This window comes from Onychomys torridus, chromosome X (genome assembly GCF_903995425.1).
Source record: "Onychomys torridus chromosome X, mOncTor1.1, whole genome shotgun sequence".
Classification (NCBI taxonomy): domain Eukaryota; kingdom Metazoa; phylum Chordata; class Mammalia; order Rodentia; family Cricetidae; genus Onychomys; species Onychomys torridus.
This window is the reverse complement of record NC_050466.1, coordinates 9,371,401-9,396,768: the sequence shown is the minus strand read 5'-3', so window position 1 is coordinate 9,396,768 and position 25,368 is coordinate 9,371,401. Positions and strand designations below refer to the sequence as shown.

The 25,368-nt window shown below is 37.4% G+C and overlaps 1 protein-coding gene across 1 annotated transcript in view; it reads right to left on the bottom strand.

The window, feature by feature from the left end:
- Window positions 1-5,625: 5,625 nt before the first annotated feature.
- LOC118574251 (amine oxidase [flavin-containing] A) overlaps window positions 5,626-25,368 on the bottom strand; it is a 68,035-nt gene continuing 48,292 nt past the window's right edge. Inside the window, exons 6-15 of the mRNA XM_036175059.1 lie at window positions 22,921-23,062; window positions 20,623-20,772; window positions 19,854-20,013; window positions 18,953-19,049; window positions 14,563-14,616; window positions 11,490-11,547; window positions 8,693-8,790; window positions 7,769-7,880; window positions 6,845-6,907; window positions 5,626-6,654 (exon numbers count right to left, since the gene is read on the bottom strand). Coding sequence (XP_036030952.1) covers window positions 6,508-6,654; window positions 6,845-6,907; window positions 7,769-7,880; window positions 8,693-8,790; window positions 11,490-11,547; window positions 14,563-14,616; window positions 18,953-19,049; window positions 19,854-20,013; window positions 20,623-20,772; window positions 22,921-23,062 — 1,081 coding nt within the window. The 3' untranslated portion in view covers window positions 5,626-6,507. The remainder of the gene's footprint in view (window positions 6,655-6,844; window positions 6,908-7,768; window positions 7,881-8,692; window positions 8,791-11,489; window positions 11,548-14,562; window positions 14,617-18,952; window positions 19,050-19,853; window positions 20,014-20,622; window positions 20,773-22,920; window positions 23,063-25,368) is intronic.

The window sequence follows — 25,368 nt, the reverse complement described above, 5'->3', positions numbered from 1 at the left end:
GAGAGAGAGAGAGAGAAACCTCGGAGGGGAGAGAATACAGAAGGAGAGAGGAAACACAGAAAGAGGGAGCACAGAGAGGGCACACCCGCTTTTTAGGGTGGGATGCCATCTCAGGCTGGTGATGTAATAAGGACATAATCCTTACACCCACAAAGTAGGTTGAATAATGGCCCTACTAAAGATGTTCAGATCCTAATCCTTCTGCCAATGAATCTGTCCTCTTCTATTACAAAGAGACTTTGCACATGTGATTAAGGATCTTAAAATAGAGAGACTATCCTGGTAGGGCCATTATAATCACAGGATTCTTCTAAGACAGGAGGGAAAAAAATGAAGAGAGGGTCCTGTGCTGGAGTAATGGAACCACCAGCCAAGGAATGTTGGCAGCCTTGGCAAGAAGCAGATTCTCCCTAGAGCATCCAGAAGAAACTATAACTGCCAGCATCTCAACTTAACTCTGTAAGACTCATTTTGAACTTGTGAAATGCAGAACTAAAAGATAAGAAAGAAGCTTGTGTCATGTTAAGCTACCAAGTGTGTGGTCACTTGTTACAGGGACAATAGAGCACTTGATGAAGCCTGTAAAGTTAAATGGCTGTCACAGCAAAGGTGGTCAGGCTGCTTGGGAGAAAAGCTGATTTTCTCTTTTTAACTCTCCTTGGCCTGTGTGAATTTGCCCCATCTCTGGATGAACCTACCTTGCATACATACATTTAGATTTTTTTTTCAGCACAGTCTAGACACTATGCCCATCCACTGCTAGCTGCTAGCTGTCTTCTTGAGCCCACTGAGAGCTTCACATCTGCCTAGTCCATTGTTTGCTGGTACATGGTTATCAGGGTATGTGATAGATAAATATTTACAATGGGCTTTCGTCCCTCCATAATTTTCCACCTCTCTAGGCTAAGGCAGCATTTGGTGATTTTTTTCCTCCTTTAACCTTTCTATCCTACTACTCTTACTATCCATGGATTTTTCTTCTTGCCTATTATTTAGACAGACACAACAGAGTCCAAGGAACAAGCAGTTCTAACAGAATAAAATCGTCCTCAAAGAATAGGGCAGAGAAAGGGCTATGACTACTAGGTATAAACATTTAGGTCCATTCCATAACTGAAAAGAAAAGAAGCCATCACAGGTAGGTACAGGGGACACCTCTTGTCTTTTTCTAAGGCCAATGGTCCTGAATGCTTGCAAATTCACATCAGAAATGAACAGTATTTGGCCAGTAGATGGCACTCTTAAAACAAATTTACTCAGCAGCACAGGACCTGGGCGATAAGGAGTCACTGCCAATGAAGATGAGTTTTTAAAAAAGAAAAAAGGACACGAAGTTGGGGAGTATGGAGGTAGGAATATAATGGGAGGAGTTAGGAGAGGGGATGAATATGGTCAAAATATTTTGTATGAAAGTCTTGAAGATCTCCAAAGGCAGGAAGGGGTCGTGCAGAGAGGGGATGTGGGTAAAAGACTGGTACATTGGGCTGTTAACAGGACAAATGGAATCTAACACATTGATGTTTCTTGTGATGAACCATGTCATCTTTTTTTCACTCTATCTTCTGCAGACTCTTTACTGACTTGTTGCATCTGGTGATGTTTTGGAGCCTTGAGACTACATGCTAATAACCTCTCCCCTTAAATCTCTCTTACCCTCCATTTATAGGACCCTGTGCCTTTCTATAATAGAATTGAACAGAACCTGTTAATAGATTATTTGGTGTCTCTAATCACATGTGTACTCCATGAGGCAGGTCATGTCTGATTCACTACTGAATCCCATAGTGATTTTAAGAAATCCAAGGTCATGACTGCTCACAATCGTGATATTTTATTTATGCTCTAACAAATAAAGCTTGCCTGGGGATCAGAGGAAAAAGCCAGCCACTATATTAAACATAGAGGCCAGTCAGTGGTAGCACACGCCTTTAATCCTAGCATTCAGGAGGCAGAGATTCATCTGGATCTCTGTGAGTTCAAGGTCACACTGGGAACACAGCCAGGTGTGGTGGCACACGCCTTTAATCCCAGCACTAGTTAACCATAGAGGTCTGGAGGTCTGTTCAGGTAGATAGGAAGAGATAGAGCTGGGCAGAGAGAGGAAATAAGATGGCAGGGCACAAAAAGGTATATAAGGCATGAGTATACAGGAAGAAGCTCTCTGAAGGCTGAGTAGTTGGTAAGGTGAGGTTTTCTGTGGCTTGTTTTATCCCTCTGATCTTTCAGCTTATACCCCAGTATCTGGTTCCAGTTTTTTTTTTTTTTTTTTTTTTTTGTAAGACTGTTTAGCAATTCGTGTTACACACAATTTAAGAAGTGTTTCTGTTTCTATTTTAAAAGGTTGATGGAACATACGCTGAGGCTTTGCCTGCATTATTTCACCACTACAGTGAAACCTGCAAAGTAAGCATTCTGAGTGGCTGCCAAGGAGCATTTTAATAATAAATTCCACATTGTTGCTATATAGATCTGTTAGGGTTCTCATTGGTGTGCTGTTCTGTGGATCTTTTAGAATCTCCCCTCATCCTCAATCAGCACTCCTTTCCCCCAGTACACACCCGTGCCATACCACTCCATTCTTCCCGACTTCATTCAAGGACTTCAGTGGTTCATGGGAAATATCTGAGGCTTATTAGTAGGAAAAACTGGCTCATACAGAGGTGTGATTGTAAAGGAGTTTAAGTCAGTGGACATAATGATTAGACATGGATTAAGGGAGGTCTAGAAGTACTCTCTATCTCATATTTTTACATGAGGCCTCCAAAGCTACCTTTTGTAATTTGACTCCAGTTGAAATCAATCACTTTGATTTAAACAAAAGCAACAGTTACCACTTTGTGGCCTGCCTTATCTTAAGACTGTGCCTTGGCCACAGGGAACAAAAGCCCTGAGTTAGAGAAAACACTGTTGCTGTTATTTAGTGCCTTTCTTTGTTTTCTAGAGGAAAGAGAAACTGTTTCTGTTACATAGTGCCTTACTTTATTTTCATCCTCTTTTCAAGGTCTCACCAGGTTCTTTTGTTTAGGTACTGTTTATGGATTTTTCTGTGTACTGCGAACAGTAGTTTTAAATTTAACCCATTTCATGTTGCTCTCCTGTTTACTAGAGTTGTATCAGTCAGCACAGATGAAAAGTGGTGGTTTCTACAGAATAGTGAGAATCCTCTCCACCTCTGTCCCACATGGTATGGTATATGGCACTGCTCTTGTCAGCCATGACATGGAGATATGGAGATGGATATATACGCAGGACATATGAACTGGGGAGGGGTATGTATGTGTGGCTAGGGCTAGCATTAAAGAGGGCTTTTGCTGTGTCTTCTGTCTTTTTGCCCTTTTTGCTCCTTCTTTTATCCATCCCAGTAATTTCACTCAGTGGTTATTGGTGTTGTGTGAGAACAAAAGGCATCAAAAAACAATTTGGCATTCAAATGATATAAAATAGATTTCTTATTTTTTTAAAGAGGGACTTGAGAATAATTTGGTCATGTGAACCAAACCTTCAGAAGCACTTTTAATTTTCTATGACCATCAAAAGGAATTTGTACCTTTCAGAGTGACACACAACTCATATGTCATCTAATCTCTACTTCTCAGGCTTGCTATTCATTTTTAGCTGACTATTAAAGACAACTATTTGTAAGCATATATGTATCCCTTTGATCTTTGTTAGTAATGTGTAGGTAGGGTTCTCCTTTAACTCATTTTCAGGATTCCTTTCAAACTTTTCTTTTTCCTTTATAAAAAATAATGTAGAAATAAAACCTTTTCTTTAATAGGGATAAGTTCAGACAGAGAGTACCACTCTATACAACCAAAGTTCAAGTCCACAATAGCTTATATAAGACAAGGCCATTTTCTATGTTGTGCAGAACTAGACACTGTCCTGCGTCCTGGATCCCCCAGCTGCCAGAATAGTCTGATCCCAGTTTCTTATAAGGCCTGAAAATCACAGTTGCAGTTTCTCATTCAGAATTGTTCCTGGACCTGCCTCTTCTGTGGACACACTCCCTTCCAGAGAGTAGCTGATAGAAGGACAAAGAGCCTAGATCTTGCCTTGATGGAGGCAGCTCAACAACCTTCCCAGCTTCCCCACAGAATGTCCTGAGTCCTCAGTTGCAATTGCACTGCAGGCTGACTCTTCACCTGCACAATCCTGCCTTCCTCAGCATCTCAGTCTGTTCCTAGAAAACCCAAAAAGTGATAAGAGAAATAGTACTAGAAATGGAATGCATGAATCGCATAATGCTGTGATGAAAGAGAATCCCAAGAAGATATCTAGCACAAGATCATCTTTCCACAGATGGGGAAACCGAGGCAGAGGACCCAAGTGATCTGTTCAAGGCATCATAAGCTAATTAGGAAAGAATCCACAACTTGTTGTAGAGTCCACAATTGTGGCCCAGCCAGACAAACTATAGTATAATAGCATTTGACCTATTCCTGGGCAACCTTCATAACTTGAAGATGAAACCCAGTGATGAGAATTTGGAGTCTCAATATCAAATGCTTTTTAGAAGTTCATCCTCTATAGACTTCTGTCTATGAGAAACCATTTTGAACCTTCTGATAGAACTATCAGCCAAACAGAGAAGTCTATCTGAAGGAAGGTTGGCATCACAGTTTATTGACAACAACAAAACCCAGTACCATACAGACAGAATCTTACTTCAGTGGCAAATCATCTACAAATACATACACCCACATGTTGCACTGGGGCCAACTTTGGACATGAAACATTAGGCACCAATTCACAACCATCAAACAAAATATAGTTCATAGTCCTTCAGTAAAGTTTAATTTTTTCATCATAACACGAGACCATATTTAACAGCTGTGACAAAAAGGTGTACTTCTTAAATCTAATTCTCATCCTAACTATGGAGAAAGGCCAACTGGCTGCAGAACTGTGAAGGGGATTATCAACCTTTTAAAATGACTTTTTCCCTTCTGTTTCAGAGAAAAGACCTATGTTATCTTTGTGGTAGACAACCTCACGTAGGGTGTTTTTCAACTCCCATTTACATGTCTAAGCACATATATACTAGAAATCATTTTAATACCCAAGCTATAGCTTAATAGGATGGATATCATTAGGATGGATTAATTGGATTTTTAAGAGGCAGAAGAGGGTAAACTGCAAACTCAGATTTTCAACATTCAATAGTTCAATGCTAATAATCTGAATACTGTTAGAACCCTTGCCAGTTCAGCTGTTTAAATCATTTTCTCAAGGTGTGTCAGGACTGAGTTAATCAGTAAGTTAATACATACAACTCTAACAGATTAGTGATGAGAATTTTCACTGCAGTTCGATATGAATCCAGGCAACTTCTTCTATACTGGAGAATATCTAAGATATCACTGAACATTTTAAGTTTGTTAAGATGCTTTTGAATTGTAAGATAAAACAGGACAGAAAATCTAGATCTCTGCTCTTAGAATGGACAAAACTTTAAAGATCTCAAGCCCTCACATCAGCATCCAGAGACTTAAGTTTGCATTTAGCATAAAGCTAGTGCAGTAAACTTGGGTTGGCTGGCATGTGCTGGCAATATTTTAATTCTTCTTAAATAAAAAATAAATTTTTTTAAAAAAGGAAGTGCTTTGTGGTTGAAACCTTTGAAAAGATTTTTTTTTAAATTGACAGTTTTTCAAATGGGAAAGAGAAGAGATAGGCACCATTCCAGGCCCATAATACTTGTAAGATCGAGAACTCAGTCTGGATATATAAAACCATTCAGTTTAATGTCTGTTATAAAACCTAATAATTAAAACAAGTAATGTTATCAGATTGAGCCCTAATTTCATTTCTGCATTTGACTTTCTCAATAAATAACAATAGAGAAAATTTCATGTGTCCTTTGGAACTTGAGAGAAAATGGCATGCTAATATTTAACCATATTGAAGACACAGGTAGGCTCAGAGATCTAATTCTATGATCAGACAGCCAAGGACCACAGGAAAAAATGCTACTTTCTTAAATCAGCACAGAATGTTACTGACAAGGGCTAATTCGTGTTTAGATACAGACCAGAAAAGGAAGTGCCTAGTATAGTTTGTCTCACATGGAACTACTCAGTGAGGACACCTAAGGAACATTTCAGCCACCATTTTACTCTGCACATCTGAGTAGCTATGCAAAAGTTACAGTAAGTCAAGTGTTTTATTTCTGAAACCATCAACTATTTTGCATTAAAGGCAAGAAAAATAACCCAGAAATTATTCCTTACAAGTACTTCACCTTTTTAAAATTAAACATTCATAGGATTACATTTTATCAACCAACATGAATTAGTCTAACAAACAGGATGAAACTTGGTCTTACTATAATTAGATAGGTGATTCTTTGGATTGTCACTTTACAAAGACTAAATTTAAACTGAGGAGGGTTAAATCAAGTGCACTTAAATGGCCCAATGACACGGGCTGTAATTCATCCACATTTTTCTTTTAATGGTGATGGTGCTAAGGATGATCAAGCAGGAGGTCCAAGGGTGAAAAAGTTCAGGACTGTGGCAGCAGTTTAAACTTGTACAATACAAAACAGAGAAGAGCCACAGAGGTGGAAAAACCAGTGATCTTTAGTATACCAGGCACGGAAGGCAGGTTTCTCTCCAAGAAGGTGTGGGTAATTCCAAATGCTGGAACATCCTAGATGAATAAACACAGATCATTAACAGAAATTCTTGCACAGCTAGAAGAAACAAAGCCTATCTGTAATAATGTGCATTTCTATTCCCAAGACAGTTGCATCTATAATAAAAGCAAAGGCTGAAAGAAGAAAAATGCAATTTTTTTACGTGCTGTACTTTGTCTATAGAGATGGAATAGGCAAACTTACCTTGGAGTCAGGCTCTTGAACCCATATGTCTTTCTTGGCAACCTTTCCTAGAGCATTCAAGACCTGAAAGAAAGGTGATTATGCATTATCATGTGACATTATATACTTCTGACCGATTCAAAGTCATATTAAACATTGATAAACCCACAGGTGGATGTCAAAGAAATGTGTACATAGACTATCAGTGTCAAGAAACAGATGAATGAATAAACAAAATTGTTATTCACATACAATGGAACATTATTCAGCTTTAAATAAGAATGAAATGTTGTCAATGTGACAACATGGATGAGCTTAGAGGACAACACAACCTTAAATGAAATCTGCCATGCCTAAAAATACAAATAGTACATGCTATCCATTACATGCAGAAGCCAAATAAGTGGATCCTATAGGTGTAGAAAAAAGAACAGAGGCCACTAGAAGCAGAGAAAAGCAACAGGGAGTAAGGCTACTGAGAGTGGGTAACAGGTACCAAAATATAATTCAAATGGGAAGAATAAATTCTAACATTCTATAACAATATAGAGTCACCAAAGATAATCACAATTTACTATATAGTTCCAAAGAGCTAGGGAAAAGGATTTTGAATGTTTCAAAGAAATGATACATGTTTGATATGAAGCAGATGCTAATTATTTTGATTTGATCATTGTACATTATTCATATGCATCAAAATATCACTATGTATCCTACAAATATGAACAACTCTGTCAATAAAACAGCCCAAGTATCTAGTTTCTTGTTGTGTATCCATATAAACATAAAACAAAGAACCAGAAAGAGCAGATGACAAAAATGCTGCCACAGGGCTAGGCTCACTGATAGTCCATACCTCTCATGCATGCCTTCAATTCAATTTGCAATACTGCTTCGCAAGATGCAATTACTGAAAAAGGAGTGCACCTTCAATTCCTCCCTTACCTCTCTAGCTGCTCGTTCTCCAGCTTGGACTGCTCCTTCCATGTAGCCACTCCACTGTGTTGCTGTCTCTGTGCCTGCAAAGTAAATCCTGCCTACTGGCTGGCGAATCACCCTTTAAGGAAATAAAGAGGTCACACAGAGTTAAATAGGAAGGTGCTGAGGGGAAATGAGCCAATCACTTACTGCCTTCATCTAGTCCACAAAAGGAAGGGAAACCAAACAAAGAGAAAATACACATGAGTCTCAGCCCAAAGTAAAAGGCTATCTTTGTTCCCTGTACCCGTGCACAAGGTTCTAAACTATCAAGCCTGGGAGAAGCAGACTGTAGGTTTATTCTTCACTAAAGGTAATAATGACCTATTTTCAGCCAGCCAGTCTGTGTGAACATGTGGGTTACAGTTCTCCTATGTAGTATCTCTTGAAACTGAGCAAGTGATTCTAAATCCTATGCCTATAAGGCAAAGAAATAACAATGTACATGAATCACGGTGTTTCTAAGTAAAGGTAGACTCCCAGGCCATGAAGATCTCATCTCCTCCCAACTCAGCTGTATACACCAAGAACTCTTCCCTCTGAAGAATATCTGATGTTCCTCTGTTGACAAGACAGACATGTTGGACAAATATATCCATTGTCCTGTGAGTGGGTAGCCCTGTGAAAATAAATGTTGAGGAAAGCTCCAAAGGCTTCCCAAAAGATAGTTGTCTTTATCTCTTAAGTGCTGCTGACATCTGCAATCCTGCATAGTACTCTGCTACAGCTCTATGTGCTAACATCCATTTCTCTGGGGGCATCCACCAAGTTATAAGCTATTTATCTGGGATTTACAAATAAGAATATTGCTTAGTACTACAATTCTTATTAAACACAGCTTGTTTAAATGTGTGCCAGCCTGTATGAGTTGGTGCAGTGATTGGGTAGTACCTTCCATACTGGGTCATGATGCCAGGAGGGAAGTAGGCTGTGTAGCAGCCCCCAGAGTACTGCTCCTCACACCAGTTCTTCTCTTCGTAATGGACTGGCTGTAGTTCAATGGGGAGAAAATTACAAAAGAAAATAAAAGTGGAACTGTTACCTATTAACAGTGAAGTCTCTTACATATTTTACATTAACAAAAGTTTATATTTAAAACATAAAGTTGATACAGATATAATAGGATGAAAGGGTAGATTAATGAACTTACTTCTAAAGAGCAACAACTCATTTAAAATGTTTTACATTGGTATAGATTTTAGTCTTGATACAAACTTAAAGTTAATTTTGTTATACTCTGTGTATATTTCTACTCTTGTTTAAGGTATTATGTTTGTACAGCTCATTTTAAATTGTAATGGATAATTAAAAATAGATTAATAATTAGTCATCTAGGATAATCATACTTGTAGCCATGTTAGTTAAGTCTTCTAGGTATACACAGCAATATTTCAGATAGACAGGTAATCTTCAAATACTTCAAAGACCTTCAGAATATGGCATTTAAAATATTTTTAAAATTTAGACTTTCTGGACAGTGAGACATGTCTGCTCCTGGCAACACCGATTTACTTCAGAGACAATGATGGGCATTGAAGACACTTCATATCTTATCTTCACCTTGGCAAAAATAGCCATTTGGGCAAGAAACTGTTCTTGCCTGGACTGCTTGATCGACTGGACATGCAGGACCCATAGAAAGGTGACCACTAAACTTTGCTTGACAAAATGGTCCTTCAGGTTCCTGCTTCACAGAGGAAACTGCCAGACATTCTACAGGACACTGAGAGAAGTGACCGAGAGACTCTAGCCCTGTGGGCTGAAGACAAACGCCCCAACTTTACAAAGGAACATTAGGTGACTGTCCAGGCTGCCAGCTGTCTCTGTCTACTCTTGCAAGACTCCCAAAAAATGCTTGCATCCTTCTCCCGGTTCTCAGGTAATATTATATCCTTCTGAGGTCTTTGATGTGGTTGAAGACTAGATAGTTATAATTTCCTCAATTATGATAAAAAATAAGTTAGATATAAAACCTTAGACTCACAAATATAAGATAGATAGGATATCTTCTTTAATATTATAACAGTAATTCTTGCTTGATAATTGTTTTGTTATATGTAATTGTACTATGTAAAAGTTAAAACCTTCCTTAAAAAAAAAAGAAAAGGAGAAGTGCTGTGGATATTGCTCTGTATAAATAAAGTTCTGATTGGCCAGTGGCCAGGCAGAAAGTATAGGCGGGACAAGAGAGAAGAAAATTCTGGGAAGTAAAAGGCTGGAGAGAGACACCACCAGCCGCCGCCATGAGAAACAACATGTAAAGACACTGGTAAGCCACGAGCCATGTGGCAAAGTATAGACTAACAGAAATGGGTTAATTTAAGATAAAAGAAGTAGATAACAAGAAGCCTGCCACAGCCATACAGTTTCTAAACAATGTAAGTTTCTGTGTGTTTACTTGGTTGGGTCTGAGTAACTGTGGGACTGGAGGGTAAGAGAGATTTGTCCTGACTGTGGGCCAGGCAGGAATACTCTAACTACATAAAGTAGGGATGGAACTCTGTGGTATGCATGTGCAAGGTCCCGAGTTTGAGCCCCAGCACAATGAAAATGAATAAGAAAACTAGAAAGAAAGGGAAAGGGGAGAGAAGTAGGAGGGGAGGGAGAGGAAAAGAAATCAGTCTGGGGATGAAGCTGAATGGCAGAGTACTTTCCTAGCACACACAAGACCCCAAGTTTAATTTTCAGCATTGCAAGAAAAAAAAGAGTACATTGTAAAATAAAGACACTGATTTTCTTAACCTCTTGCCTAAGGGGGTCAAGATATAGCCTAATACTTGGTAGTGAGGACACTCTCATTCAGGCTGATTCTAAAGATTAGAGCCAAGTCTTCAGGAAACACTACTAACAATCAGTTTTTGGAAAAGTCTTCTAACTCTGGAGTGTCTAAGACAGTGGACTTTTCTTTCCAATCCACCCAGGTCTCACTAACAATGGCAGGCTAGCAGGGAGCAAGTAGAAAACGAGCACAAAGCATTTTTTCAGAATCCCTTCCCTAAGCTGGAAAAGTACATGATAAAAAGCAATTAAGATGAAAGTGCTCCTTGGGGAATATGAAAGAGCCTTCCATGACTTCCCTGTCACATTATAAATGTTTATTATATGCACAGTTTAAACAATAATCCACAGAAAAAGTCTTCAGCTATTGGTGGACTCTTCAGAAACCATTTCCTTCTCATTGCTTTCAGAAGCAGTATAAAAAACCCTAGGAGTGCCAAATGAGGTATGAATTGAGTCGCTATGTGGAGAAATGAATTAGTACATCTTTGACCTGGGCAAACATTAAGACTGGTGTGTCAAATATATATCACAGTGCCCTCAGCAACACATGATGACAGATCTGGGGTTTTGTTTTACACCAAGCACTTGACAATGATAGAAGCTCAGGATCTCTGTTCTGCAGACCAATCTCAATAATCCACAACATAATGATTATGGGTCCAAGCCTCTTACTACAATTGCATGCTTATTATGCAGTGAACATTTAAAAAGCTCAAAGTAATGCTATATCACAAGTTCCGTATACGTGACACTAGTTTTTAATGCCTTTGGATTGCTGGAATTAGTTCTCTAAATTAAACACACCCATTTCTATTCTCTGCTTAAGACTTACAAGAAACCAGAACTTGCTTTAATTTACCACTTTGAACCAACAGAGCAAAGCCTGTTAGAGATTGGGGGTTCTTACATGTAAAGCTTCTTCAGATCCCAGAACTTTGGCATAGAGCTCACAGATTTTCATCTTCCTATAGAGAAGAGCAAAGACATGTTAAATAAGTAATAACTGATGGGCATGTAATTGATGCATTAAGTTCTAGGGTACTTGATAATGACTCCCTTGAAGGAAAATGAAACTTCATAGCCTTCTGTAACTATAAACAAATAGTCAACTATAAACAAATAGTCAATTAATCCCTGAACTTAACTTATATGCCTCAGTGGATTTCTGTATGCTGATTAACTTCATATGCCTCAACACAGTAATTTGAGGAATCAACAGAATTTTCCTTTTTTTAAAAGACAAGGTCTCACTATGTATAGCCTGCAACTTGCTATATAGATGAGGGTGGTTTCAAACTTGCTGTGATCCCCTTGCCTCAGCCTCCTGAGACCTGGAATTATAGGTACATTCTACCATGCCTGATTAATTTCTTCTTAAAAGAAGATAAAATTTAAACTCACAACTATTCCTGGTGATTTTTTTAAAAAACATAATTAACTAAATTTACCCACCTTACATTATAAATTAATGGCTCTATCTTAAGTATTGAACATATAGTATTCACATTTACTCTTTTCAGTTTTTATATAGTTTAAACATGTGAAAATGTCTCTGAAATATTTGTTAAAGGCTAATGAACAATCAGAAAATAATTTTTATGAAAATGAATCAAAAGATGTAATTCAAATCCATAAAACAAACATTAAGACCAGATGAGAGGAATGGTTAAGAATATGTATATGTGAGTGCACACATACATGCAAAAGTCAAGCTTACTAGTAATAAAGAAAACAAATGTAAAAATATTGAAGTTTACATTGCCAATTGCATTAGAAAATATTTTTAAAATACAACCCCAATTTTTCTAAATAGTGTGGAACAAAATGTAAGCTTATTGCTCTTGATATCATTTTTGTACCACTGATACAACTCTTAGAACTTCTATCATATAAGTACTGACGGTTAAGTTTAGAAGAGGAGGTGGAATTTTAAATGCTACTTATTGCTATACTGTTTCTATGCAAAATTTTAAAGGAGACAAATGTCATTCATGAATGATGTCCCATAATGTAAAGTGGATATGTCAATTCTAGGACAGTTAGAAAATGCTTGATTAAACCCCTAACATACAGGAAGAAGTCTTAAGACTACTGTTTACTTGCTTTCTCTGTCTAATCTAAATTCTCCATTCAAGAGATGAAACTGAAGCTCAGTGAGCTGCAGATTCCTTTACTGCCATTCAGCTAAGTAATGGGAAGGTAAACCTTTACTATTGTGAGCATTCTGCCCATAGTAGATGCTCAATATGTGTTGAGTCAAATTCTATGCTCAGTCCAGTATGGGATCCTTTTTTCTATGCCACAAAGAGATAGCAGAGTCTCACTTTATGAGAGATTATAGGCAGGGATTCAGACATTCTGAGTCAATTAAAAATATGCTAAGTCAAATAAGAATATTGCCAATCAGTATTCTAAAAGCTTGATGTATTTAACTTATTTTCTTGACTATAATAAAATCTTTACTAAAGTAGAGCTAAATTTAAAAATCAACTTTCAATGTAATTAACTTTTAATCATAAATAATAAAAACATAATACAATATCATTTACTGTATATTATTAAATGAGCCAAAGACAAGTTTGCACAAACACAACAGAGAATTATCTTTCCCATTCCTTTCCCTCATTAAAATTAAAACTTTTGAGAAGATATATGGAAGACAATGATGTTATACCAAAAAAGTTTTTATGTGTGTGTGACAGGGATGGAACGATGGACTTCACACACAAAAAACATGTGTTTTACCACTGAGCTACATTCTCCACTCAGAGTAATGCATTTAGATTAGTTTGGCTTAAAAATTAATAGAATATATTTTAAATTGCAGGCAAACGAGGTCACCATGTAGTTGTGTCTGTCCACTGGCTTATAAATCTGTCTCCTCATCATAATCACTTGAGCAGGTAGTTAAAAAACACAAATTCTCAGTCTCTACTTCAGACCTATGGAATCATATTCTATAAGTCTCAAGAAATTAGACTTTCCACTTTCCAATTGGAAAGTTGGACACAGTTTTGAAAACCACTGCTGTCATCACTGACATATTCAGTAAAGGTTTTGTCCTACAAGAACTTTACAGTTCCGCCAGTATGTGGAATCATAACCAAATGTCTACCTCCAGTCTGGTATTTATTTTATTATTAATAGAAAGGAAAGGCAGGAAATCCAAAAGAAAATGTCAAGCTTAGTGTGGTGTAATGAAAAAAATACGGATGTGTTATCTGCTACTCTTGACTTTGTCACATGTCAACGACTATGATTTGAATGAATGTGAGCCTCCAAAATTCCCATGTTAGGGTTAGTAGGATGGTTCAGTGGGTACACAAGCTTGCTATGTAATCCTGATGACTTGTGTTCAATCCCTGGAACACATTTCATGTTATGGCATGCATGAGTCGACACACACACACACGCACACACATCATGTTAAGTTTTTTTTCCTAGTTAGAGCTTTATCACCAAGGTGACAGTATTCAGAAGTGAGGGGTGATGCTCTTAAGAAAAGTGGTTAAGCCATGAGTGCTCTATATAGCCTAAGTATTCTCATTACCTCCAATTATCCCACAAGAAAACCCTACCTCTTAACCACATAAAATGAACACAAATGTGTAAAACTAAATTAATACATCCACACAGACATTGACTTGACCAAGGAGAACATAGCAAAGTATTTAAAAGTTGGTTTGTGCTGGGTGGTGGTGGCGCATGCCTTTAATCCCAGCACTCAGGAGGCAGAGCCAGGCAGATCTCTGTGAGTTCGAGGCCAGCCTGGAGAGGCCAGAGTGAGATCCAGGACAGGCACTACTAAAACTACACAGAGAAACCCTGTCTCAAAAAAAAAATGGAAAAAAAAGTTGGTTTGTTGAGGTTGAGAATATTTGTAAAATATTGTGCTTTTCTTGCTGCTGTTCTACTATTATTAGTACAACAAACAGAATGTAAAGGCAACTCCTATTAATTTATCAGCTATAAATTATTACCTTATTTCTTTATTTAGCTTAGCAAGTCGATCAGCTTTCCGAGCAAGAATGAAGCTGGAGAAGGAAGCCACATTTGAATGGTTATAGTCACAATAAATGCACACCATTACCTACTCAGCATTAATGAACTCTCCCAACCTTCCCCTTCTCCTAGAGTAAATGTCATCCTGTATTTAGGCTCCCTCTGTATCTAAAACTCTGCTAGGCTGTGAGCTCCCAAGGAAAAGGTAACCTCTTGCTCAATATTTTACTTCTAAAATTTAACACCATATTTGATATAGGGAATTAGGCATTGGACATATTAAGATTGTATTAGATAATTATCCTGATAATGACACTCAATAAAAGCTGGACAATTATTAACACATGCCTACCATAAATGCCATGGCACACCCCTCACTCCCTGCACAAATGCTCTTCAGAACTAGTAATTGGTGCCCTTAGCTCACAGATAAATCCTTCCCCAGCAATTATACTCACTAGCAGATAACTCCCTGGGTCAATATCCTGCCCCCCCTAAAAGGCAATTGACACCCAATAATTAAGTTGGCCCATTCTCTTGTCTTAAGTTTGGGATAACTGTGAAAGGTCATTCCAGCTTCCAGATTTCCATGGGATGGCTGAGATCTTGGTTTGGACAACATTGACATTCAACTCTCTTTCTAGCTGGTCCTGATTCCTTCCCTCCCACAAAGGCAGTAATCCCTAAAGTTGACCCCAATAAATCTCCTGTACCCATGTATCTATGTCTAAATCAGCTTCCTTGGGATCTGATTAAATAGAGCCTCCCAATAAAATAACCCAGTAAAACTCAACTATAATCTATCTGGCTCCTTTAGTCAAATAGATTCTATTTATTATGTCAATAATACTAACTGCACATACATTTTAAAGAATTTAATTGTGAGATGAAATCCTTACTTACATTATTAATAGAAACAGATATCTTACAAAATCCAGGGGAAGAGTAGAGACATAGCTCAGTGGTAAAGCACTTGATTAGCATGCAGAAAGTTCTGGATTTATTATCCAGTCCCCACTACCAATCTAAATCAACTAAAGTGTGATGAAACAATTTCTTCATTAAAAATGGTTAAAAATTGTATTTATTTTGTTCTAGAGAGATCCAATAGATAGATCAAGGCTGAAAGAGGATACTTCCTTTTCTCCTTATTTCCCATAAAAGTGTTCATCAATTTGACTGGCAACTCTTTTAGGATTGTTACTAGAGAATGTTCTGAGAAGCAAAGATACAAAGTATGTTACTACAGGATGGAATTTCAGAGAAATTTGTATATTATTTGAATAAAGGGACCAGCAAGAGGGGCACTGGAGGATGGGGATGGAGAATGGAAGAGGAGTATCTGCAAAAACAAAGTATGCATGAAAATGCTACAATGAAATCCATCACTTGTGTCTTAATATTTAAAAATGAATGAATTAAAAATAACACTTGAACTATTCAACTTTATGGGATATAATCATAATTCTGCTTGAGTTAGCACTCCTAGTTTGGGCTCAAAATTAGTGGTTTTGGTTATATTTTAGGTTTATGCAATAATCAGTAAGTTTAGACCTGTAGAAAATTACCAAGATCTGATGAAAAATTTAATTATTAGTCAGCTGATTTTGTATGGCTTTGACCTCAAAGACAGTATTGTTTATTTCTGTCAAATCTCAAGTTAGAAATACAATAATCACTTTAACTATGGGCAAATATTGTTCAATTTTCTTTGGCCATTTACTGTGGAAATCAAACATGCTGGGGTTGCATTGGAGACATTTAATAGTTCTAAAGTACAATTTCTAAAAGGTGATGATTATTACAAACACAGTGCTGGTTAATTACCACCTCTGTTTTTGACTCAGGGCCAAATACAAAGAACAAAGTAGAGTTGATATATCTACAAGGTTTTCATTATCAAAACAAAGTACAAAGTCGGATGTGGTGGCACATGCCTGTAACTCCCGCATTTAGGAAGTAGAGGCCAGAGGATCAGGAGTTAAAGGCTAGTCTCAAGTATATAGCAAGTTGGACTCCAATTTGACTATATGAGAACCTACCTCAAGAGGCAGGTGGGTGGGCAAGCAGAAGGAAGAAAGGAAGGAGGGAGGGAGGGAGGGAGGGAGGAAGGAAGGAAAGAAGGAAGGAAGGAAGGAAGGAAAGAAAGAAGGACGGAAGAGAGGGAGGGAGGGAGCGAGGGAGGGAGGGAGGGAGGGAGGGAGGGAGGAAGGGCGGGTGGGCAAATAAGCAATTGAGCTGGGTCTGGCAGTACAGTCCTGCAATTGCAGCTACTCAGGAGTCTGAAGCAGGAAAGTTTTGCATAGCATGTACCAGGGCCCTAGGTTGAATAAATACCTGGTACTTTACACACAAAAAAGGAGAGGGTAGAGGCTACTGCCCTAATATAACAAGAGTAACTGGTCAACAACAGTAATGAAAGACAAAATATTTCTTATTTTGTTGTAATAATAACAACAAAAGAGATTTACAAAAGAAAAATGAGCAAGTTTATTATCCTCTGCAGTGTTTGTCCTTTGGACGACACACAGTTAAAGTATCCCAGAGGTAGTAAGTCTGGCTTATACTACTTATATAACGAAGAACACCACATTTTAGAAACAAAGGAAAGCAGTTTTAGGTTTATGAAGATGGGAAATCATGAGAAGGCAAATACATCAGAAGCTACTTTTGGAGGTCAGCTTGCAGATTCCTCTAGCTCTGGCTCTAAGCTAATAAAGTGCTGCTTCCAATAAAGGAGAACTTATCTCCCAACTTAAGTGAGATACAGGGGAGGATAGAAAAACTCTCTACCTTTTTAAACCTCTGCCCTGCATTTAGGTAAACAGAAGGCAGGCAGAGAGCTCCCTTGCATCACTATTGTTTTCAGTGATTCTTCATATTTGAAAAAATGAAGTCTGGCCTCACATAAACAAAGTACCAGTTAAACTGGAGGAATAAATTCTGGTGATCTACTGCACAGTAGGGTAGCCATAGTTAATATCAATCTATTGTATATTTTAAAAAACTAAACAAGATTTTCAATGTTCTTACCATAAAGAAATAACCATATGAGGTAAAGTATATGCTATCAAACCTGATTTGAACATTCTACAAAGTAGATATGTGCTGAAACATTTTTTCACTCACAGATATACATCTTTTATCAATAAAATAAAACCAATAAATATATCTTTCCTAGGAATTTCCTAAATCATTTCAGCAATACTTGGAAGGGTCCCAACACATATGTTCCTGTTATAAAGCCAAAGCAACCCCAATGGAGCATAAGGCAAGAACATCAGAAGTTCTTCCATCTATAACTGAACTATCATTCACTTTCTGAAACTTGCATCCTGATCTGCTTTTTGTTGGCTTATATAAATGCCATGCTGGCTAAACTACCTGAATCCTGTCTTGCTCAATGGAACTAAAAATGAAGAGGATATGTTGCTTTCTTATGGTCACTATATTGTTCATTCATGCCTGCCTCAGAAATTTGGTGCTATTTTTTACATTATAGTCAGACAAGTAGCTATAAACCATTTTATCAGTAATCCAGGCAGAGCCTGCTTCTTAGGTTCCTTGGAACAGAGGACTGCCCCCTTTCTCTTTGTAACTTTCCTAAAATGGCATGATGTTATGTTCATTGAGCTTAGCTCTCTTCAGGAAGGTCTGCATTTCCTAAAAGCAGAAACCATTAGTCTCTAAAAGTCGTTTGACTGTTATTAACATGTGTTCTTTTGTTATAATGCAGCACAATAAAAGGCTTTTTATGCATATAGGATATTTTACAAGGACAAAGACAGGCAACTAGGAAGGTGTGTCCCTCTTTAGCATTTCCTTTTTGAGGGCCCACTTCCTTTTTTGGAGCACTAGTTCCCCAGCTAGTGGACTATCAATGTACTTCTGAAGATAAAGGTAGCATTGCTGGTGACTGATAACTGCAGGCCATCCACTTGTGACCTGGCTCATCTTATATTGATACTGATATTTATATTCAACAAGTGTTTGGAAAGCAGATCAAGTCCAGAGACATTGTATTTGGAAGGTATTATAGGGTAAAGTTGTTCTATTTCCAGAATGACTGTGGACATTCTGTCTCTAGGAAATGTTGGCTATGATACTGTCTCTGCCTTTTCCACTCTATCCTTAGCATGTGAGTTTTTATAGGTGAATAGGTAAGGGAATACAAGTTAAAAATGGTGTCAAGTTTAGTAGTTTTCCAGTATTCTTGTGCTACACACAAAAACAATGCTATGGATATGCTAATACATGGAAACATGATATAGTTTTTATTTATCATTACTTGAGCTTAATTATAAAGCAACAACCTTTGCCAGCACCTATACCAACACAAATTAGAAACTTCTCCCAGCTCTAACTTACCCCATGATGGCAGGCAGTGACCCATCAGGTTTAGTGTCATCCAGAGTGATTGAAATTGGTGCTTCCTCATCTTCAATGATCATGCATCCACAATAGTCTTAACCAGGAGAAAATTAATTAAGGAACTGAAACCAGCATTAGAGATATACATATATACAGAGTGTATATAAACTATTTTATACTGAAGAAGGAAAATCTTAAACTACTAGTCTTTGCTCCAACTCTCGACCCTTTTATTTTAAAGAAACATATGACTATACAAGGACATCTATTCCTTATGTGGAAAATGGCCCACCTCTATCATTTTTCCATAAAGGGCTGTGACTAATGCATGGCAAAATGGTAAGATGGGGAAAATGGTAAAATAGCCCTGAATGTGGGAACACATGGAGAAAGAGATGGGATGTGCTGGAAGGAATCATTTCCATTAACACTAGAAGCTGTGAAAAGAATTCTGTTGAATATGAGCAGGAACCATATCTGGAAAGCCTCATTAATATTCACAATACCCTGATAAGTATTTATCACAAAGCCTTATAATCATTTTATGTTTGGAGACTGATGCTAATAAGCTGGTGAAATCCGGAATAGCTGGCTTCATAGCAGCACTGTTTCCACAAGACCCTTTGGTCTCATTCTGCTCATGAAGAGTAAGCAGCAAGATAAATGCCAGGAGCTTGACAGTGCTGGACCCATAATTGATATTCCCATTGCATGCCCATCTTTTTCTCCCATTGTCAACAATTACTCTTGAGGCCATTTTGTGAAATTTAGAGACAGATTTACAATTTCTCTGCAAATTTAAAAATATTTGTCTTTTTCTATTCAGCATATTATGTTCAATATCCCTAAAATATGGTTTCTTTACTTAATAGTTTAAACACAAATAAGAACAACCTACCCTTTTTCTTCCAGAAGGCTTCCTTGTAATACACCATGCACTTGATGACAGCCCCCATTGGAAGACGCTGAATTAACTGGTTTCTCTCAGGTGGAAGCTCTGGTTTGAAATGGATCTTGGTAGTCAAATTCGGTGGGATGGCACTAATTACATATTTACACTGAAATATAATATGTAAAATATCACCTGAAACATGAGCTGAAGCCTTTGCAAAGGGTACAAAGCATCATTTTAAAAATACCAAATCAAGCCACTGTGAAGCAACAAAATAGAACAAGGTAGGTGGGCTGGTTTTGTCAACTTGACACAAACTAGAATTAGCTTGGAAAAGGGAGTCACAACTGAGGAAACGCCTCCATCAGACTGGCTTTTGGGCTTGTCTGTGGGGCATTTTCTTGATTAATGATTAATATGGGACAGCCCAGCCCACTGTGGATAGTATCAGCCTTGGGCAGGTGGTCCTCAGTAAGTATAAGAAAGTAAACTGAACAAGTCATGGGAATAAGCCATTTAGCAGCACACTGCATGATTCGTGCCTCTGCTCCTGCTTGAATGTCTGCAGTGACTTCCCTCAATGATGAATTGGGATCAAGACCTGTAAGCCAAATAAACCCTTTCTTTCCCAAGATGCTTTTGGTTATGGTGTTTATCAGAGCAGGTAGACATATGCTAGAGTTAATTAATATGACTGATTAGATTAGATATGATTAGAAGCTGCGAAAGGCACAAAACCTATTTACTATAAACTCCTTTGACTACAATGGGTTACCTCATAGTGTTCATGATTCAGTGTCTCTACAATGATGTTGTCATCTGTTTGGTCAATATAAGTAACAGGAGAGCTCAGCTTCACTTTATCCCCAAGGAGGTCCATCATCTTTTCACTTACTTGGCCAGCTCCACCTACAAATTTCCGTTCCTATTGGAGAAGGTAAGCAGAAAAGGAAAGTTATAAAAGGAGAATGGTAGACCATTTGCCACTAATTGATGAATCTCCAAGAAGGTAAATGCCAGACCTCTATCCTTGGCATAGCCAATTGTGGGAAGAATCATTAGGATCAAGAGAATAAGCCAAGGCACCTCAATTATCATCCTCAACCTAGCTTCTAGAAAGGAAAAGCCATCACTACTATATAAAATCAGAGATCAGAAAAAAATGTTCTTCTATGCCAATGCTGCTCTGATCAAATGCAAATAGCAAGCCTTTGCATAAGTATGGTGTATGTAAGGAGATCTGGAAAGGTAAGGTAACTATGCTTATCTTAGGGTATGTGTTTTCTAACTCCCCATGGAGTTACTTGCCTGAGCAGGTAAGGACATAGAAAGTATTATAAAATAGATGACATGAATCTAAAAGAACAAGCTCAGCATGCTATTAGGGTTAGCAATGCCCTATCAGAAATTGCCAAATCAGAGCCTAGGAACCTGAATTTAAGCTTTTGAATATCTTCTTCTAAAACTAACTGTAAGTTTCATAGTTAAGGCAGAAGATTGATAGCTAAGAAACTTGTTTATTCCTTTAAACATTGCTAAGTATTTCTCTTGAACAGCACTAAAGGATCAGAAATTCTTTGCCCTCTGTCACCTGCAAATCTCAGCATGAATATTGTTCAAGCCAAAAGGATAAGTTCTTAATACAGTATATTTGGTTACAACATAGGGAATATTTAGGCTTCTGTAGGAGATTTTTTGAGTGATTAGAAATGCATGTCAGTAAACTGAGGGACAGGTCACAGCTGGTAATTATACCTCACTTATGAGTAGTCATGCAGTAACTTTTGCAACTGGTGTTTAGTGAGGACATCAAAGTCTTTATAAAAATGATCAAAGAGTGGTTAAGATATAAATTTATCATTTATTCTTTCTGAAGAAATTGGAATTATTTAACACTGAATCTTGTCTGTTTCCAAATAGGTGCTTTGAAATCTAGTATAGTAGAAAAATCATGGACTAATTCTATCTGTTCATTATCTTCTCTTCTGTGTTTAGAATTTGTTGAATTATAAAAGGGTAAATATTAAGGTCTTTTTAACAATATTGTGATAGTTGCTTGAGATTCAAAACTAAACTCTACTTTCTAAAAGATCATATAGGGCTTGTCTAGAAGTATTCTGTCCCTTACAAATGAAGGATACAGATAACCCATGAGTCGAGACACCTCAGAAGGTAAAATATGAGTTGAAATGAGTAACATTGAGTTTCTGTCCATAAGTCCACATTTTAAAAATGCAAATGTCCTATATTAATTTGGAGACTTCTGAAGACCACCTGAGAAGAACAATAGTTTACTTTGGAGACAAAGTCTAAATTCAACAAATGCATTCAAAATTCTGAGTCTCAGGTAACAGCATAAACTAGAATTTATCTGCAACAAATTAATTAACCTCATCCTACTCGGGCACAACATTCCTAGACAAGTCATTCTCTTTGGATAAGGGATAGTTTTGCAATGAATGTCAGAATCTAAACAATTGGGATTTAGGATTTTGGCCTTGCTGTTAGTTTATTATGTATTTAGTCAATGAATTAAGTGGCTTCACTCATTAGTAATGGAAATGTATGGAAGCCAAAAAAATTGCAAGGGAACAGCTAAATTCTAAAATTCAAAATATAGACTTTACTATGAAAAGAGTGGACACAAAACACTTGTGTGAATTAACAGAGTAATTTCTGTTCTACAGTAGTTAACAAGAAAGAATGCCCAAGAGAAACAGGTGGGATAAAGAAGCCTATGTAAAGATCAGAGATAATTTTAAGTATACTAATTTTATAAGCATGACACATTTTTTGGAAATTAACTTCTTTTTAGTAGTTTAGCTGCTTCTACATTAATATCTTCATTTTCCAACATTTTAAAGGAACTTAATTATTAAGATATAATTCAAAATGAAACATTCAAAATGAAACACTCTTTAGCAATGAACTTTTCAGGAATAAAAAAAGGAAATGAGAATTTTTTCAGATATATTTTTAGATCATTTTATACTACTATATGTGATTATAAACAATGAAGGAATTATCAAGGCATTGTTCTGGGCAAATTAGTTTTAGAACAGACAAGGTATACCTGGCCTCCATTGGTGACTGAGAATATCCGAGTGGTGCCACCACACTGCTTCACATACCACAAGAACCACAGGGCAGATACCTCATGAGGCTCAGATGTCACATTGATGTTCACAAAAAGAGAAGCAAAATCTCGAGCAGTTCTGTTCCCAGAGTAAGGGTGGAAATCACATGTCAATGCATACAGGAGGAAGGAGAGAACCAAGACTTGAAAGTTATCCTCTAATCTCCACACATGTGACATATACATACTATGAAATGTATATACCAGTCACACACAAATCAATAATAACATAATTAAAAATACATACAGAACTCAGAGGATATATATATATATATATATATATATATATATATATATATATAAAATGTAATATAACACGAACAGAAAGTGTTTCTATTTTTTGGAAAACAAAACAAAACTAAACAAAACCAAAAAACTTCATGGTCTCAATGTTCATAGGAAAGCATTTGTTAATTTCTAAGAAAAAAGAAAAAGTTTTCTCCTGCTACTAAGAAATATGGTTAGCCCTAAATATGGTCTATCTAAAGATTCAATATCCTTGATCATTAGGCATACTTCTCACCTATTTTAAAGGTTTTCCTCACTTTTCCATCTCTTTTGCTTCCACTCTGGTCCATGCTACTGTATAATCTCTTACATGAACAGAGAAAGTGGTGAACTCCATGTTATCATCCTATATCACCTCTAATACCCTCTGCCATGCTAAACACAATGAGGACTTTAAAAACATTTTGGTGGCAAGCTGAGCATGGTAACAAGGTCTGTAATTTCAGCATGTAGTAGGCAGAGGAAAGAGGATAGCAAGTTAGAGGCCATGCTAGCATATATAATGCACCTTTATTTCACAAAAGCAAAACAAAACTAAACCAATCTAAAAAAAAGTTTAAGAACACAAAATTAAAAAATTCTTCAATGGTCTAAAATGGAGAAACATTGCATGCAGACAATATAATAGATACATTATAGGCTGTTCAACCTATTACTCCAATTACTCATTATACTACTTGCTCTATGTTCCAGGCATACTGACCATTCACTTGTTAAAATGTGTCAATTTCCTTCCCTTCTCAAGCCATTTCCAAAAGCCACTCCATATTTTCTCTCTAGAAAATACTATTGCCTTATATCACTCACAGGTCTGAACCTCTCCCCTTCCTCTTGGTTAATCCTGGAAGACATAATTCTTCAACATCATCTTCCTCATTCTCCTTTCTGTAAGAAATTCCTAACATCCCACTTATATCTACTTTTTACTCTCTCCTATCCTAACCTATCCTATGCCATTCCTGAAATGATGCTGCTCCAGAAAAAAGTCCAGCCATCCTGTTTCTCCATGCTTTTGTCATCATTCTTATAAGGTATAGTGTTTCTTGGGTCATTTCATAGGAAATACCATGTCCCCACTTAATATCTATTTTTATATCTCTCCATCTTTGGCTCTATGAATTATCCTGGAAATTAGCATCTAACCCTATCTGTCTTTTCTGACTCTCAAATGCTACTATGGCTTATTCCTGGAAGATATTACTATTCCCACATTAATCTAACATCAAGCTTACCTCTAGCCCTGGCCCATATCTAGAAGATAACATCTCACCCTTTTGGGCCACCTAGAACATGTTCTCCCACCACATTTATACGCCCATATTTTCCCTTCATCACTGTGGTGCATTCTGTTTGTTGTTTTGGCATATAAGTGTGTAGTGTGTGTGCATATATGTTTTCACTCATCTCTAAGCACAGGGCAGGTGGCAGAGGTTGAAGCCAAGTGTCTTCCTGAATCTCTCTTCAATTCATTTACTGAGACAGTATCTCTCAATTGAACCTGGAGCTTGCCAATTTGGCTAGTCTAGCTATCCAGCTTGCCCCAGGGATCCCTTGTCTCTGCCTCTAGAGCACAGAGATCGCAGGCAGGCTGCCATGCCTGCCCAGCTTCTATGTGGATCAAAACTCTGGTTCTTACATTTGCAGAGCAAGCACTGTATTCACTGAGCCATTATCCAGCTACCTACACTTCTGATTTCTTCCAACTCCCGTGGATCATTCCTGGAATACCATCCTACCACACTACTGCAGTGCTCCCTTCTCTTCCCTAATCCTGGTTCTTTACCAGAAATTTTCACATTTTTCCATGAGGATCATCTTTCTTTGTACTCTATGACCCTGGCTAGCATCTTGCTGACAAACTGTATCCCTCCTCACAACTTTCACCCTTCCTGTATTCCTTCCTACAATTCAGTTAATCACAGTAGAAAGATACCAATTATCCCAAAACCATTCACCCACCCTTTCACCCCTTGTATCAGTCACTCCTATAATATATCATTCCATTCCAGCATCTACCCTTACTGAATTTCTCATAATTCATTGGCTCAAGTCCTAGAAAATACCATTTACTAAAATTATGCTACTTTCTCTGTATTC